The sequence below is a fragment of the Tachypleus tridentatus genome, chromosome 4, assembly GCF_004210375.1.
Source record: "Tachypleus tridentatus isolate NWPU-2018 chromosome 4, ASM421037v1, whole genome shotgun sequence".
NCBI lineage: Eukaryota > Metazoa > Arthropoda > Merostomata > Xiphosura > Limulidae > Tachypleus > Tachypleus tridentatus.
Window position 1 is genome coordinate 36,728,723 of NC_134828.1, and position 13,947 is coordinate 36,742,669.

Here is a 13,947-nt window from a genome sequence, read left to right on the forward strand (position 1 = left end):
AAGATTTGACTCAAACCTGAATTCATGTAAGTAAAAAAAAAAAAAAAAAAATCAACAGTTAGTTGTAGATAAAAAAAAAAAATTCTTTGAAAGATTTGGCTACGTATGTAGTGACTTTTTGCCTGATTTTGTTTCTCTTTCGATTCCTTAGTTTTTGGCATTTTTATTTTCCAAACATTCTTTTATTATATGTAGTTTATATGCAAGTTCAGCTTAACGACCCCACCCACCCATCATCAACTCTTGGGTTATACTCGAATAGTGGGATTTAAGTGTCACTCCACGTCTGAAATAATGAAAATATTCGTTGATAGCATTTAAACTTTTGACTCGCAAACAGGGAGTCGAGCACCTAATCATCAGGCAATGCCCGTGGGCAATTTTCTTTGACAAAAAAATGCTTTTTAATGACCAACGATCTTCGTGTTTCATTACGTAACGTCGAAAAGTAAGTGTTATATTAATATTAACATTTTACTTTGTTGAAATAAATAAGGCTTTAAAAGCAAGTAAAATGAAAATTTGCTCAACAGAAGACATATCATTAAGCAACAGGAAAATAATTCAAGGTGTAGACAATTTTCGAGCACGGTTGACTAAATCATTCATTATTTGTAATCCATCCTACCTTGAAAATTGGAAATTTATGTCGTTATTGCCTGGTGTAATTTAAACCTGTGAAACCTGTGGAACTTTATCCAGAAACTCACGATCGATACGTAGACTATTAGTTCCGGGATAGAAATTATTCCACCAGAGAGTAAAATCGAACATTTGCTATCTGATTGTGTTAACGTTAAATGAACTGCGATCTTAACAAAAATGACAAATGAACTAATATTTATTTAGATTTTCATTTTACAACAATTCCGAGAAAATAAATAATAAATGGCATAGGTTAGAGAAAACAAAGGGTTAAAATAAGAGTTTGTTTTGAATTAGTTTTACCTTTACCTGAAGGTGAAACCCGTGTTGTGATTTTCGACGTACGTGGCGCTGTTTACGGCGCAGGAGTAATGGTGATTTAAGACTGTACGTTGGTCGCATTCATTTAGCTCGTTCTAGAAGCAAACTGGTGGGCAGGTACTAGAGGTGGTCTGGGCTTAACCCTAATAGTAATACTCTGTGCATCAGCGCGTGAGTTACCGTTTTGTCGTGATTAGTGATGGGGAAGAAAAACAGCAAACTGAAACCCGAGGTGATTTCAAACTTGGTTAAAGAAACTTATTGTAAGTTATATCTGTACGAATTTTGTCTTCAAATTTCATTATTTCTGTATTTTAATCTTCTTCCTGGCTCCAAAGTATGTTAATACTAGTGATTGGTAATCTCCTTCCTGGCTCCAAAGTAAGTTAATACTAGTGATTGGTAATTACTTCATTAATTAAGGGAGTTGTGGGTTCGAAAGGTTCCTCGATCACCTCTACTGAGTTCTGTGTGTCATTTAATTATATTCAAATATACTGTATTCCAAATTGAAGTAAAGCATACTGTAATTAGCTCAGTATAAATACTAATATATTCTTACCTGTAATGTATCTTACTCTATGAGTATGACTAGATGCGGCTGGTTTAAGATGATTTATATAATTTCGCTTCTCTTTCTATAGGATAGAAGTGATATGTGTATTATATTCTATTATTAACTTGATTTGTTGTAAATCAAAAGTAATGTACGTGTTTTTTAGCCTATACCAATTAAAACCCTATTACCTAAGTTTATTCAAAATTATAAACGTGTTGGTACTGAGGGAAGCTACATTCCCGTTGTGATGGGAGGAAGACCCTTCATTCACATGCACACTTTTTTTTTTAGCTTTTGCACGTATGTTAAAAATAATTCTGTCGATTTGTTTTCCGGATAAAATCCTGGCTCCATCATTGTTAACTGCACGCACGGCGAGAAACACAACGTTTTCGTGGAAATAGGATAATTTGTCCCTGAAAGAGGATTATTCGAATTAGGTCAGATTTTGTATTCGACTGCGTTTTTACAGATTAAAAACAAACACAGATATTGATAATCAGAACAATGCTTATTTCGCAGGTTTGGAACTTAAAAATCGGTTTTGAGCATTGAAGTGTGTTTATTTAAACTGAGCTGTGACGTAACTGATGCCTTCATTTCGTTACCGGTGAATGTAGTAAATAATAATATTTCTTTCATTTACCCTACTTTTACTTATCTTCAAGAATAAAAATGCTTATAAATTTAAAAGAAAAGAAAACTCGTGAAACAATTATTTGTTTTTCAAAAAATTATCTGGCCAGGTGGTTAGGGCGCTCGACTTGTAATCTGAGGGTCTCGGGTTCGAATACCCGTCAAACCAAAACATGCTTGCACTTTCAGTCATAGTGGCGTTATAATGTGACGGTCGATCCCCCTATTTGTTAGGAAAAGAGTAGCACAAGAGTTGGCGGCGGGTGGTGATGACTAGCTGCCCTCCTTCTAGTCTTACACTGCTAAATGAGGGACGGCTAGTGCAGATAGCCTTCATGTAGCTTTTCGCGAAATTCACAAAACAAACATACAATTTCGTCCATACCTAGCCACGATTTCGTTTCTTGGGGTCCCCGCTAGTACAGTGGTAAGTCTACAGATTTACAACGCTAAAATCAAGGATTCGATTCCCCTCAGTGGACATAGCAGATAGCCCGATGCGGCTTTGCTAAAAGAAACAGACACGCACACGTTTCTTGGGTTGTAATAATTCCCTTTGACTTTTAGCAGTTAGTCCACATAAAACGTAAACTAATTTTAGGGTCAAATTTCAAATTGTGTAGGAAAGGTCAAAAGGTGCTTTTTTTTTAATCAAAATTATTGAATCACACTTGGGTAAGTTGATTTATTGTCTTAGTTAAAATTCTTTGTGTAATAGTGTAATTTGAATAATCGATCTTGCTGTCACTATCTTAAAAAAATGGTTGACACCTCTGTCGATCACACAGTTATTGCCAGCAGTCTTTGAATAAGTAATGTCAAAAACTGATGTGTTGGACTGGTTATATGTGAATGTATTGTTGTGACTTCTTTTGTGAAACTAATATTTTGGGGTGGGCTTCAGTTGATTGTCGTGAAGTTAATAAAACAAGTGATTGAAAGTTTGTACAAATGTTGAAGCAACATCACCGGTCTTTGTTTGTTTGAAGCTCAGCACAAAGATGCACAATGAGTTATCTGTGCTATGCCCACTACGGGTATCGAAACCCGGTTTTTAGCGTTGTAAATCCGCAGACATACCGTTGTGCCACTGGGTGGCTTCACCGGTCTGCAGATAGCTTTAAAAGACTAATAACTAAGAATGTTAATATCAAAACGTGTAAGAATGATTAGTAATTTAAACATATTTAGAATTATGCAAATAATCTAAAGGGCCTCATAGTTAATGTTATAGATATATTAGATACTTATGTTCTTAACAGGCAAGTTCTTAAAGGAGTTTACGGTGAAAACCACGTAATATTATTTGGCTTTTAAATGAAAGTAGGTTAGAGATTAAGTTTAATAATAATATATAATTTTGATATGATATTGTTACTGTTGGTTTATTAATGTAATTGTCTTAATTATTTTAAGCGCCAGTACAGAAACAGATGAGAACAGTAATCAAAGACTGTACTATTTGCTTTACAATGTAAAGAGTTAATGCTATATTACATTTAGTATACAATACCAGGCTTATTTTTATAGGTTTGACAAAAGCAACAGACATACACGCGCCTTAAAATGTGTTCTTTAAACGCGCAAAGACGAAAAACACGGGAAAAAAATTGTTTAGTCATGAGTGGCGTGTAACTGCGCACTAATATTCAAATAGCGTTAGATATAGTCTTTCTTCAACTATACAACCATACCAGATAGACTCCTACATAGTACAATAATGTACTTTAATAAGAATTGGATGAAAAACGAATTACTATGCGAATTAGACAGGTACCTCATACATGATGAAGCTAGTCCTAAATATCTCTCCCCAGTTAATTTATATTTTAAATATAAAAATAAATAAAAATATATAAAAAATAATAATAATAATATATACATATATGTATTAAACAATAAAAAATGTCACTAACAAACTTGACATTCTGCTGATAGAATAAAATAATCACTATACATGAGCCACAATACATGGACATTGCCCTGGAAAGGATCAAAATAATATTCAGTTCTACAATTATAAATACCAATCCGGCAAGAACATAAGTACAGGGAGCAGGAAGAGGTCATAGAAAACCTGGCCCTCCAGGGTATGAACGTTTCTTACCCAAACACCGACAGAGATTCTTCAACCATGCACTAACGCAGGTGAGAGTCAGCTGTGGAACAACAAAGTACATTTAAAACTAGATGTTCACAGTAGAGCGTACGCCTCCGCTACGCAACAATACGTTGGTCATATTCTACTATCAAAATATACGAAAATGTGTCCGTACGTCGGTCGTTACGATGAACACGGACATTTTTTTTTTTTTTTTTTTGCAGAATCATGAGGAAAAATATGCTACATATATCCACCAAGATTGGTCAAAATTTGATCATTGTTGACTGTCTTATGGAGCAAACATAGTGTGAAAAATCGGTCTTCATGTTTAACAAATAAGGATTCTTTGGTTTTGCGTAGCGTTGCTGTGACCTTGACCTTCCAAAAAAGTCATCACTTCTAAGTTGGGTCACAGTCCCAATGTATGCCCATTTTCGTCAAATTCGATTCAGCCGTTGTCGAAAATCCTTTTAACACGCACACACAGGGATTAAAACATGACTTCCGCCACCAAAAGTGACGGAGGTAATTATATAATTATTATTAGAGGTTCTAGTTCAGGCGCTGTTGTTGTTTGTTATTAAACATCTAGGATTATCTGTACTCTGCCCACCACGTGTATCGAAACCCGTTTTCTAGCAAATACCACTGTACGTCTGAGAGATATTCAACTACTAGAAACAAAGAATAATGAATCCAATTATAAGTAAACTTAAATAAGTCAAAAACTAACAACATATCGATAATTAAATATTGTCTATAGGTGTTCCTGTCTTTTGTTGTTTTTTCTATAGTTACATATCTACTACGGCAGTAACTTTACGAATTAATTACAAAATAGTGAAAGGTACAACAAGTGAAATAAAACTAGGAATAAATAAACAAATTATAAAAATAAATAAAAATGATTATGTTATATATATATATATAGTTTACTGCTGCATAAGTTGAAATATTTTATTTCAATATTATTAAATTACAGTAAGAATCATCCATATATTACCTACATATAACCTTGTCTAAAGCTGTTGTTGGTTATTATGTGTTTTTCTTATAGCAAAGCTATATCGGGATATCTGCTGTGTCTACCGAGGGGAATTAAACCCCTGATTTTAGCGTTGTAATACCGTAGATTTACTGCTGTTCCGGCGGGGAATTGTTGGGTATTAAGCACAAAGTCACACTAGAAACTACCTGTGCCCTACCCACCACGGGTATCGAAGCCCGGTTTAATAGCAGTACAAGTCCGCAGACATACCATTGCAACTGTAGGGCCTGTTTAAAGCACAAAGTTTGTCAAATAACTGATATTTCTTTCTTCTGTTGACAATTACAACGTTGTTTATAACGTATCTAGTATTTTAAAATTTATTAATTTAACGGTTTTTCATATGTAGAATATTTTTTATTCAACTATAAATGGTTTGGTGAACATCATATATTATTAAAAAGCATTTGGGGTTAATTACGTACTAGTAATACGCTAGAAAGGTCACTAACATTTCTGGTATAACAATTAAAAAAAAAACTTAATTTTTTTTTGTTCCACTATCTATTTACCTGATCATGTCAGTGGGGCTAGACCCTAGACAGTTCATACTATTGATATGATACAGTATTTCGCCAGCCTACTTTACTGGTCTGTGAGTACATATTTTAATAAATATGTACAATACTCTTTGGTAGATTGTTTAGGCAAAGTATGTATTCATGACGAAACTTAGTTGAGTGGACGGCAGGCAACTGCCTGTTGTAGAGGCACAAATGTGTAGAACGACGTTTCGAAAGTCTTTCGTTTTCAAGTGGAAGACTTTCGAAACGTCTTTCTATACATTTGTGTCTCTACAACAGCATTTACAATGTAGTCAACTACGTTTCATCAAATACATTTAGATTGTTTTGTTTTATAAATAGTAAACATATCATACTTGTACTTAAATATATTTTCATCTCAATTCAGTCCAACAGATGGTGCTACATATGGACAAATAAAAACAGGGCAATTTTAAAGGTTAAATAAACAAAAAAAAATTATGAATTTTAAAACGGAGTAGAAATCCTGCTATAAAAAGTAATGAAACGAAAATTAAAATCGCTATCACAAATTTATAAAATGTAATCCTTACTTTGGCAGCTTTACATACTTATCTGTACACCAAGGTAACGAATTATATTTTATATTGTTTTAATTATTATAAAAGTTATAGCTATCGGAGATGTGGCTATACTGAAAGTTTATTGATACTATTTCCTTTCCATGGACATATAAAAACTGAAGAAATAAATAGGGAAAAAATGTTGGAAAGTACCAGTGGTTATTCGTGAAATTTCTATGAGAAAAATATTTAAAACAAAATAAATATGTTTCTAAAATATGCCTTATTTTTCATCAGCCAGTAAACCTATCAGCATCACGCATGTTCAACGCCAAAAAGAGCGAGCATACCACTTAGCCACGTAACACGTCTGCACCCAGTAATAATAATAAACACTGTTTGGTTTACTTTCGCATAAAAGTTGGTGTTTTACAAGAAAAATAAAATAAAATGCTATTTATTTTACCCAATCATAAGCAAGTCGTTTCACTGAAATGCATTAACTTTTTGTTCGTGTTTTATATATATGCAGTTAAAACAAGTATCAGGAATATTATAATGACATTAAATCCTTCAAAGACATTGGCTGGTATAAGGATTTTCATGAAAATCATCAAATATTCGGAGAATCTGTATAATGATCTGTTGTTGCTGTTGGTTTGGAAAGTTGCGATGCTGTACGAATTTATTAGGATCAACTGTTTTTTTCATTTTTGCGCAAAGCTACGTGAGGACTACTTTCGCTAGCCGTTTCTAATTTAGCGTTGTAAGATTAAAGAGAAGGCAGTTGGTCATCACCACCCACCGCCAATTCCTGGGCTACTCTTTCACCAACGAATAGTGGGATTGGCTGTCACATTATAACGCCCCATAGCTAAAAGGGCGAGTATATTGGGTGCGACGAGGACTCGAATACGCGACCCTCAGATTACGATTCGAATGCTTTAACCACCTGTCCATGAGAAAAGTGCTGACTTTTTAAAGTCTTTAATAATGAGAACCAGCATCCTGTATAAAGTATGAATGAAACTATTATTTATTTATAAATATTCTAGATTGAAATATTTGTGCTGGGTCATCATATCGATTTATAGCAGGAATGGTATGTGTGTTTTTCTTATAACAAAGCCACATCGAGCCATCTGCTGAGTCCATCGAGGAGAATCGAACCCTTGATTTTAGCGTTCTAACTCTACAGGCTTACCGCTGTACCAGTGGGGGACTACTGTATATGGCTAGTCATCTTCGCTTCTCATATTCGTCTTTTTTTGCGTTCAAGCAATTATGTTGGAAAACGTTGTAAGAGCAATGAATATTTTATTACCAAATATATTTCTAGGTTTATTCCAAAAAAAAACCTCCTATCAAAAATATCTTTATATTTCAAGTTTCTAAACCTAACTAGTGTAAAAATTCTGGTTTATTTGATTTTATTTTTACATATAAAAATCCTGTAAAACCATAATATTTCAAAACAGTGAAGAACTGTTCAAAAAGATGTGCTTATGGGTGCTCATCTGGCAGTAACGTAGTTATAAAAATCACAAAACAAACTTGAATTTGGACCTGCTATTTCAAGACATCAGTTTATCAACAATGGTAAGCGGAAGTTGTATCAAATTTGTGATGATGAAGATGTGACAGTGAGAAAGGTTAATTTAAACAGTAAACCATGTATATTTTTTTAGTTTTTTTTATTCATTGAAAGTGTAAAAAACGTTTTTATTTGTATAATTTTTCGAGTGATAGAAAGTTTCATGTACAAAAAAATCTTTATTTCAGTCCAAACATTAAAAACTATGACGCTATAATTAAATACTAATATTTAGTTATTATTTTCTGTACAAATATTTAGTGTACTTTATGATATTTTAACACGTAAGTCAATTACGATTAATTTATAAAACATTAAAACCATATTTATTATACTTCGGCCCGGCTTGGCCAGGTGGTTAAGGCATTTGATTTTGTATCTGAGAGTCGCGTGTTTGAATCCACGTCACACCAAATATACTTGTATTTTCATCCGTAGTGGTGTTATGATGTGCAATCAATTCTACTATTCGTTTTACTGGTAAAAGAGTAGCCCAAAAGTTGGCTGTGGATGATGATGACAAGGTGCCTTTTCTCTAGTCTTACTACGCTTATAAATTAAGAGCAGATAGCCATCGGGTAACCTTACGCAAAATTCAAAATAAACAAACACAACTTATCTTAACCGTACACATGGCTTGGTTTAGTAACTTTGGTTTGGGTTTTTATCAGAATAACTTTTTTCAACTATATCGCACAGAAAGTAATGAATCTCTTTTTCCAAAATATTTTTGTTGTGTTGTTTTTCTTTTTCTGTTTAACTTTGTAATGACAACTTGAAAATCACGTTTTGTATTTTTTATGGTTTGGAAAAAAGAGCACTTATCCCCAAGGTTTTAAATTCAACCAAACTCAATTTTGGTAAAATAAGATATTTAAATGTACGTTTCTGTGTACCCTGTTATGCCTTTTTTTAATTAATGTGTTTCCGAAAATGGTAACAATAAAACTGAAAAATCGAAACTTTTCTAATTATATTATTTCCAGTTGCATATTTACTGTGTGTAAAATCTGACATATTTTTCATTAATTTTTCAATAGATATGGTTAGCTTGCACGGAACGAATAATAAAATATTTTAAAAAATTCATCAGTAATAAATATTTATTTAGTGCGTTTAGTGAGTTTCTGTCTCATTGAAAACATTAGTTATTCACAGAAAGGCCCGGCAAGGACAGGTGGTTAAGGCACTCGACTCCTAATCGCGAGTTCGAATCCCCGTCGCACCAGACATATTCGCCCTTTCAGCTGTGGGTTCATTATAATGTGATGGCCAATCCCACTGTTCGTTGGTAAAAGAGTAGCCTAAGAGTTGGCGGTGGGTGGTGATGACTAGCTGCCTTCCCTATAGTCTTACACTGCTAAAATAGGGATGGCTAGCGCAGATAGCCCTCGCGTAGCTTTGCGCGAAATCCAAAAAACAAACTATTCGCAAGAAAGTCCAGGCTATGGCATTACATGATCAGTTGAAGGCGGTTATTGAAATATTAAAAAAAGTAAAAATATATCTATATATTGATCTCTTCAGTAATGTAGTAACCAAAATTAATTTTTGATTGGGTTGTATTTCAGAGAAACTACTTGCTTTAGAATAATTATTAATATCTTTAATTTCAATGTGTACTCGCTACCCATTTATTAAGTAGTCTAGTGTTCTTGTGTCTTACGTGACATATTATTTTTTGAGACTTGGTTAGAAATTTAAAATATAACCATTTAACACAGTAAATGAACTGGTTAAAGTTTTAAAATTAAATTACTCTTTTTTTTTGTCTTTCCTTAATTACGTATCCTGATTATATCCTGATTGCACGTGTCCTGAAATGGATGATTCCTATTATTTTGCTACCAAATCGCACTCCACCCCTTGAAGCAGAGGGTACGTTATAAGAATGATGACCAAACCCTTATTATTCCGTTAGAATAGCCCAATTAAACCCTTATTATTCCGTTAGAATAGCCCAATTAAACCCTTATTATTCCGTTAGAATAGCCCAATTAAACCCTTATTATTCCGTTAGAATAGCCCAATTAAACCCTTATTATTCCGTTAGAATAGTACAATTAAACCCTTATTATTCCGTTAGAATAGCCAAATTAAACCCTTATTATTCCGTTAGAATAGCCCAATTAAACCCTTATTATTCCGTTAGAATAGCCCAATTAAACCCTTATTATTCCGTTAGAATAGCCCAATTATTGTCTGTGACTGCTATTGACGAATTCTTTCACTATTGAAATTTGGTCATTTAAGACCTGGGAGGGGCAGGTGCATCTGACCTCTTCTTCACTTCAGCATATGTTATATGTTCTTGAGTGATGTTATTATAATTACTATATGAGGATTAGAGCTAGTTTCGCGCACTTGCTCTGACGTATTTTAAAACCATGCCCAACTAGGTAGTAATTGTGGTAATACTGATGTAATAACACACTGTTGCTTAGAAGTCTTTTTCCATTTTAATTTTGAAATGTAGTCAAATTAAAATCTGTATTTAGCCAACTTATCACTCAAATGCTAATTTATAGTTAGATATTCTAGAGTTGATAAATTAGCTATATAAATATGGTAGTAAAATACGACTCTGTTATTGCGAAGGGAAGTAAGATGTCATGGGTAGTTAAGCTTTTTTTTACATTTATTGCTTCCGTAGAGGAGTCGCGGTCTGAAAAGGAATTAACTTATAATAGTGTGCAAGAGAATAGAGGGAGTTACCAGCTAGAATAAATTGCGTTTTTTTTTCTTTTGAATTTCGCGCAAAGCTACACGAGGGCTATCTGCACTAGCCGTCCCTAATTTAGCAGTGTAAGACTAGAGGGAAGGCAGCTAGTCATCACCACCCACCGCCAACTCTTGGGCTACTCTTTTACCAAACAATAGTGGGATCGACAGTAACTTTATAACGCCCCTACGGCTGAAAGGGCAAGCATTTTTGGTGTGAAAAAAGATTCGAACCCGCGACTCTCAGATTACGAGTCGAACGCCTTAACCCACCATGCCATGCCGACCACACTATCTGGTCTATCAGTTCAAAATAAGGGATAGCTAGTGCAAACAGCCTTGTGTAGGTTTGGGTGAACTTACGAAACAAACAAGTAGCTGTCACTGTTTTTTGTGTCATAAGTAGTGGGTATTATTTATCCATTATTTTTTTAGGCTTAAAGCAATAATCACTAACATTGAAATGTCTTTATATATAACATTTTATATTTTGTTTACCTTTATATGACAATATTTTAAGATATTTATTGATACGTTCAGTTTCATCTAACACAATTTGTAAAGTTAGAAACAATATTTTGTAATTATCAATATGTTATCAACTTAAACTACACCACCATTACTCCTTTTATATAATCTGTATCACAGCTGTAACGGAGAGAGAGAGTTAAACCACTACTACGTGTAATCTAGTGTCTTCGAATGACGTTATTCATCCGGGTTCTTCAGATAAGAAAGTACTGTGATGCAATAAGAGACCATGTTGGGACTACTTTTGATTGGATAACTCGGATGTCAGTATAACTCAAAGCTAACACTAACTAGGTGACTAACAATGAACTGTGCTAGTGTAGCAGTTGAAACAAAAAGACTGAATTTAATAGCTCATATAAACAATAGTATTTTTGAAGTAAAACGAATACAGAAATAAACGTAGAAGTTGCTATAACCAGAAATTAGCAGTATTACATGTACATCCGCATGGTCCCTGAAAGTGTTCTGTTTCAAGAACAAATAAAACTAAAATTAAGAGCAACAAATATCTTCATTTGTTGTTTTTTGAAGTTCGTACGTCTTGTTGCGTTGTGGCCAACAAGAGTGAATAATTCTTGTGTTCACACTGCTGACTGACGTTACGACGGTACAAATCACAACGTTAAGAGTCCCTTATGTGGTGTTATTTTTTTTTCTATTGACTGACAAAACATTAATGGATAGCGGTGCGAGAGGTTACAACAGGACTGTGTTGTGTATTTTTGTATTGAAGGTCACCAAACAATTCCCGATTTTATAATGTTTTTCTATCGTCAAAGCATCGCCGAATCTACTCATAATACCATATTTAAATTCAGCGAATAAGATAACGCATATAGAATATACTTTATCTAGGCCCGGCATTGCAAGGTGGTTAAGGCACTCTACTCATAATGACCAGCTGCCTTTCTTCTAGTCTTAAACTGCAAAATTAGGGACGCAGCGCAGATAGCCCTCGTGTAGCTTTGCGCGAAATAAAAAAAAACAACAACAACAAACCCAAGCAAACCTACTGGCAGAAAAACAATACATTTGAGAGATTATTATAACATATAAATAAGTTGTAGTACTTTGAATACAGACACGCGTGTATGTGGTTATTTTAAAATGATACCATAATGTGGATGTGCAAAACAACAACATTAGAATACGTTTTACAGATAACCTCCGAGGAAAGTTTTACATTTTTCTTTTTGTTTTCAAGGGACAATTCTTACAAATAATACATTATTCATGACCTATAACACAATCAGTTGTAACCTGGTTGAATAAACGAACGCAAATTATTAATGTCTTGTTTCACTAGGACGTAATGTAATACATATTAATTCAGACCAGACAAATGCAATGCTACGAAGCATAATATTTATTTGGCTTTAAAATACCGAAACAGCGATAATAATGTTTAATTGTATACTCTTCAAAACAAGAAACGCAAAAGGGATATTTTTGTTATTTTAAAGAGAAATATATGTAATAACGTTACAAGCTCAGAGTATGTGATGTTGCACTGTTAAGGCACTTATTGTCAGACCAAAATGACAATAAAAGTTGTGCACTTTGAAAACGGAGGAAAACATCGGATTTTTTGCCAAAACGCATGCGTGTCCAATAAATTTGTTTGAGAGATCTGCATGTTCTGCAAGTGCAACATGTGCAAAATCCCTATAAAAGTGACGGGTTCTCGGTTTCCATAGCTCAGTGTTAAGCCACCGACACGCAATACAGTTACGCCAAGACTGACTGAAGCACAACGCAACAACGCCATTGGTTGATTGGAAGCAGGCGAATCTCGATCAGATGTTGCCAGAGCTGTGAATATCCACCCAAGCACCATCACAAGGCTATGGAATCATCACCAACAACATGGATCAACTCGTAACCGTCCACGATCTGGCAGACCTCGTGTGACCACGCCAGCACAAGATCGCAACATCCGGTTACGTCACCTTCGGGATAGGACCACCACTGCGACATCTACTGCCTCAGCCACACCAGGGCTGCGTAGGATTTCCGATCAGACCGTACGCAACCGTCGACGAGATTCTTATGCCCCATGTGCAACCCATCATGGTGAACTGAACGACGTTTTTCAACATGACAACGCCCGTCCTCACAAGGCCCGACTCACCACTGTATTCTTGAGACACCACAACATCAACGTTCTTCCCTGGTCCTCCAGATCACCAGATTTAAACCCCATCGAACATCTTTGGGACGAGTTGTACCGACGTCTGTGACGGCGACAACCTCAACCGCAGACTCTACCTCAGCTTGCAGCAGCTTTGCAGGTTGAGTGGACAGCCATTCCACAGGATGTGATTCGTCATCTCATCGCTTTTATGGGCAGGAGATGCCAAGCAGTTATTGATGCTCACGGGGGGCATACTCGTTATTGACGTTGAGTGACGTTAAACTTCACCTAGTGAGCGTGGACTTCGCCTTTGCAGACTTTGGATGTTCAGCAGTGAATGTGCAAAGTTTCACACATGTCATACAGAACTACCCGGAATAAACTTGTTAACAATTTGTCTCATATTTTGCCTTTTGCGTTTCTTTTTTTTGAAGAGTATATGTTTTAAATAGACTTTTTAATTTTAGAAATTGGTTTGAGACAATTAAAGTACAATTTTATTGCAAAGAATGGAAAATGTAACCATGGGAGTCCGCGGGGCACTTTTACAGGAGTAGGAAATAGATATAATTTTTTCTTTATTCTCTCAAAATATTTATATAT

At 34.7% G+C, this 13,947-nt stretch overlaps 1 protein-coding gene across 1 annotated transcript in view; it reads left to right on the forward strand.

Moving 5' to 3' along the window:
• The first annotated feature begins 856 nt into the window (after positions 1-856).
• Positions 857-13,947, forward strand: part of LOC143248847 (frequenin-1-like) — a 95,649-nt gene continuing 82,558 nt past the window's right edge. The window contains exon 1 of the mRNA XM_076497686.1: positions 857-1,229. Coding sequence (XP_076353801.1) covers positions 1,166-1,229 — 64 coding nt within the window. The 5' untranslated portion in view covers positions 857-1,165. The remainder of the gene's footprint in view (positions 1,230-13,947) is intronic.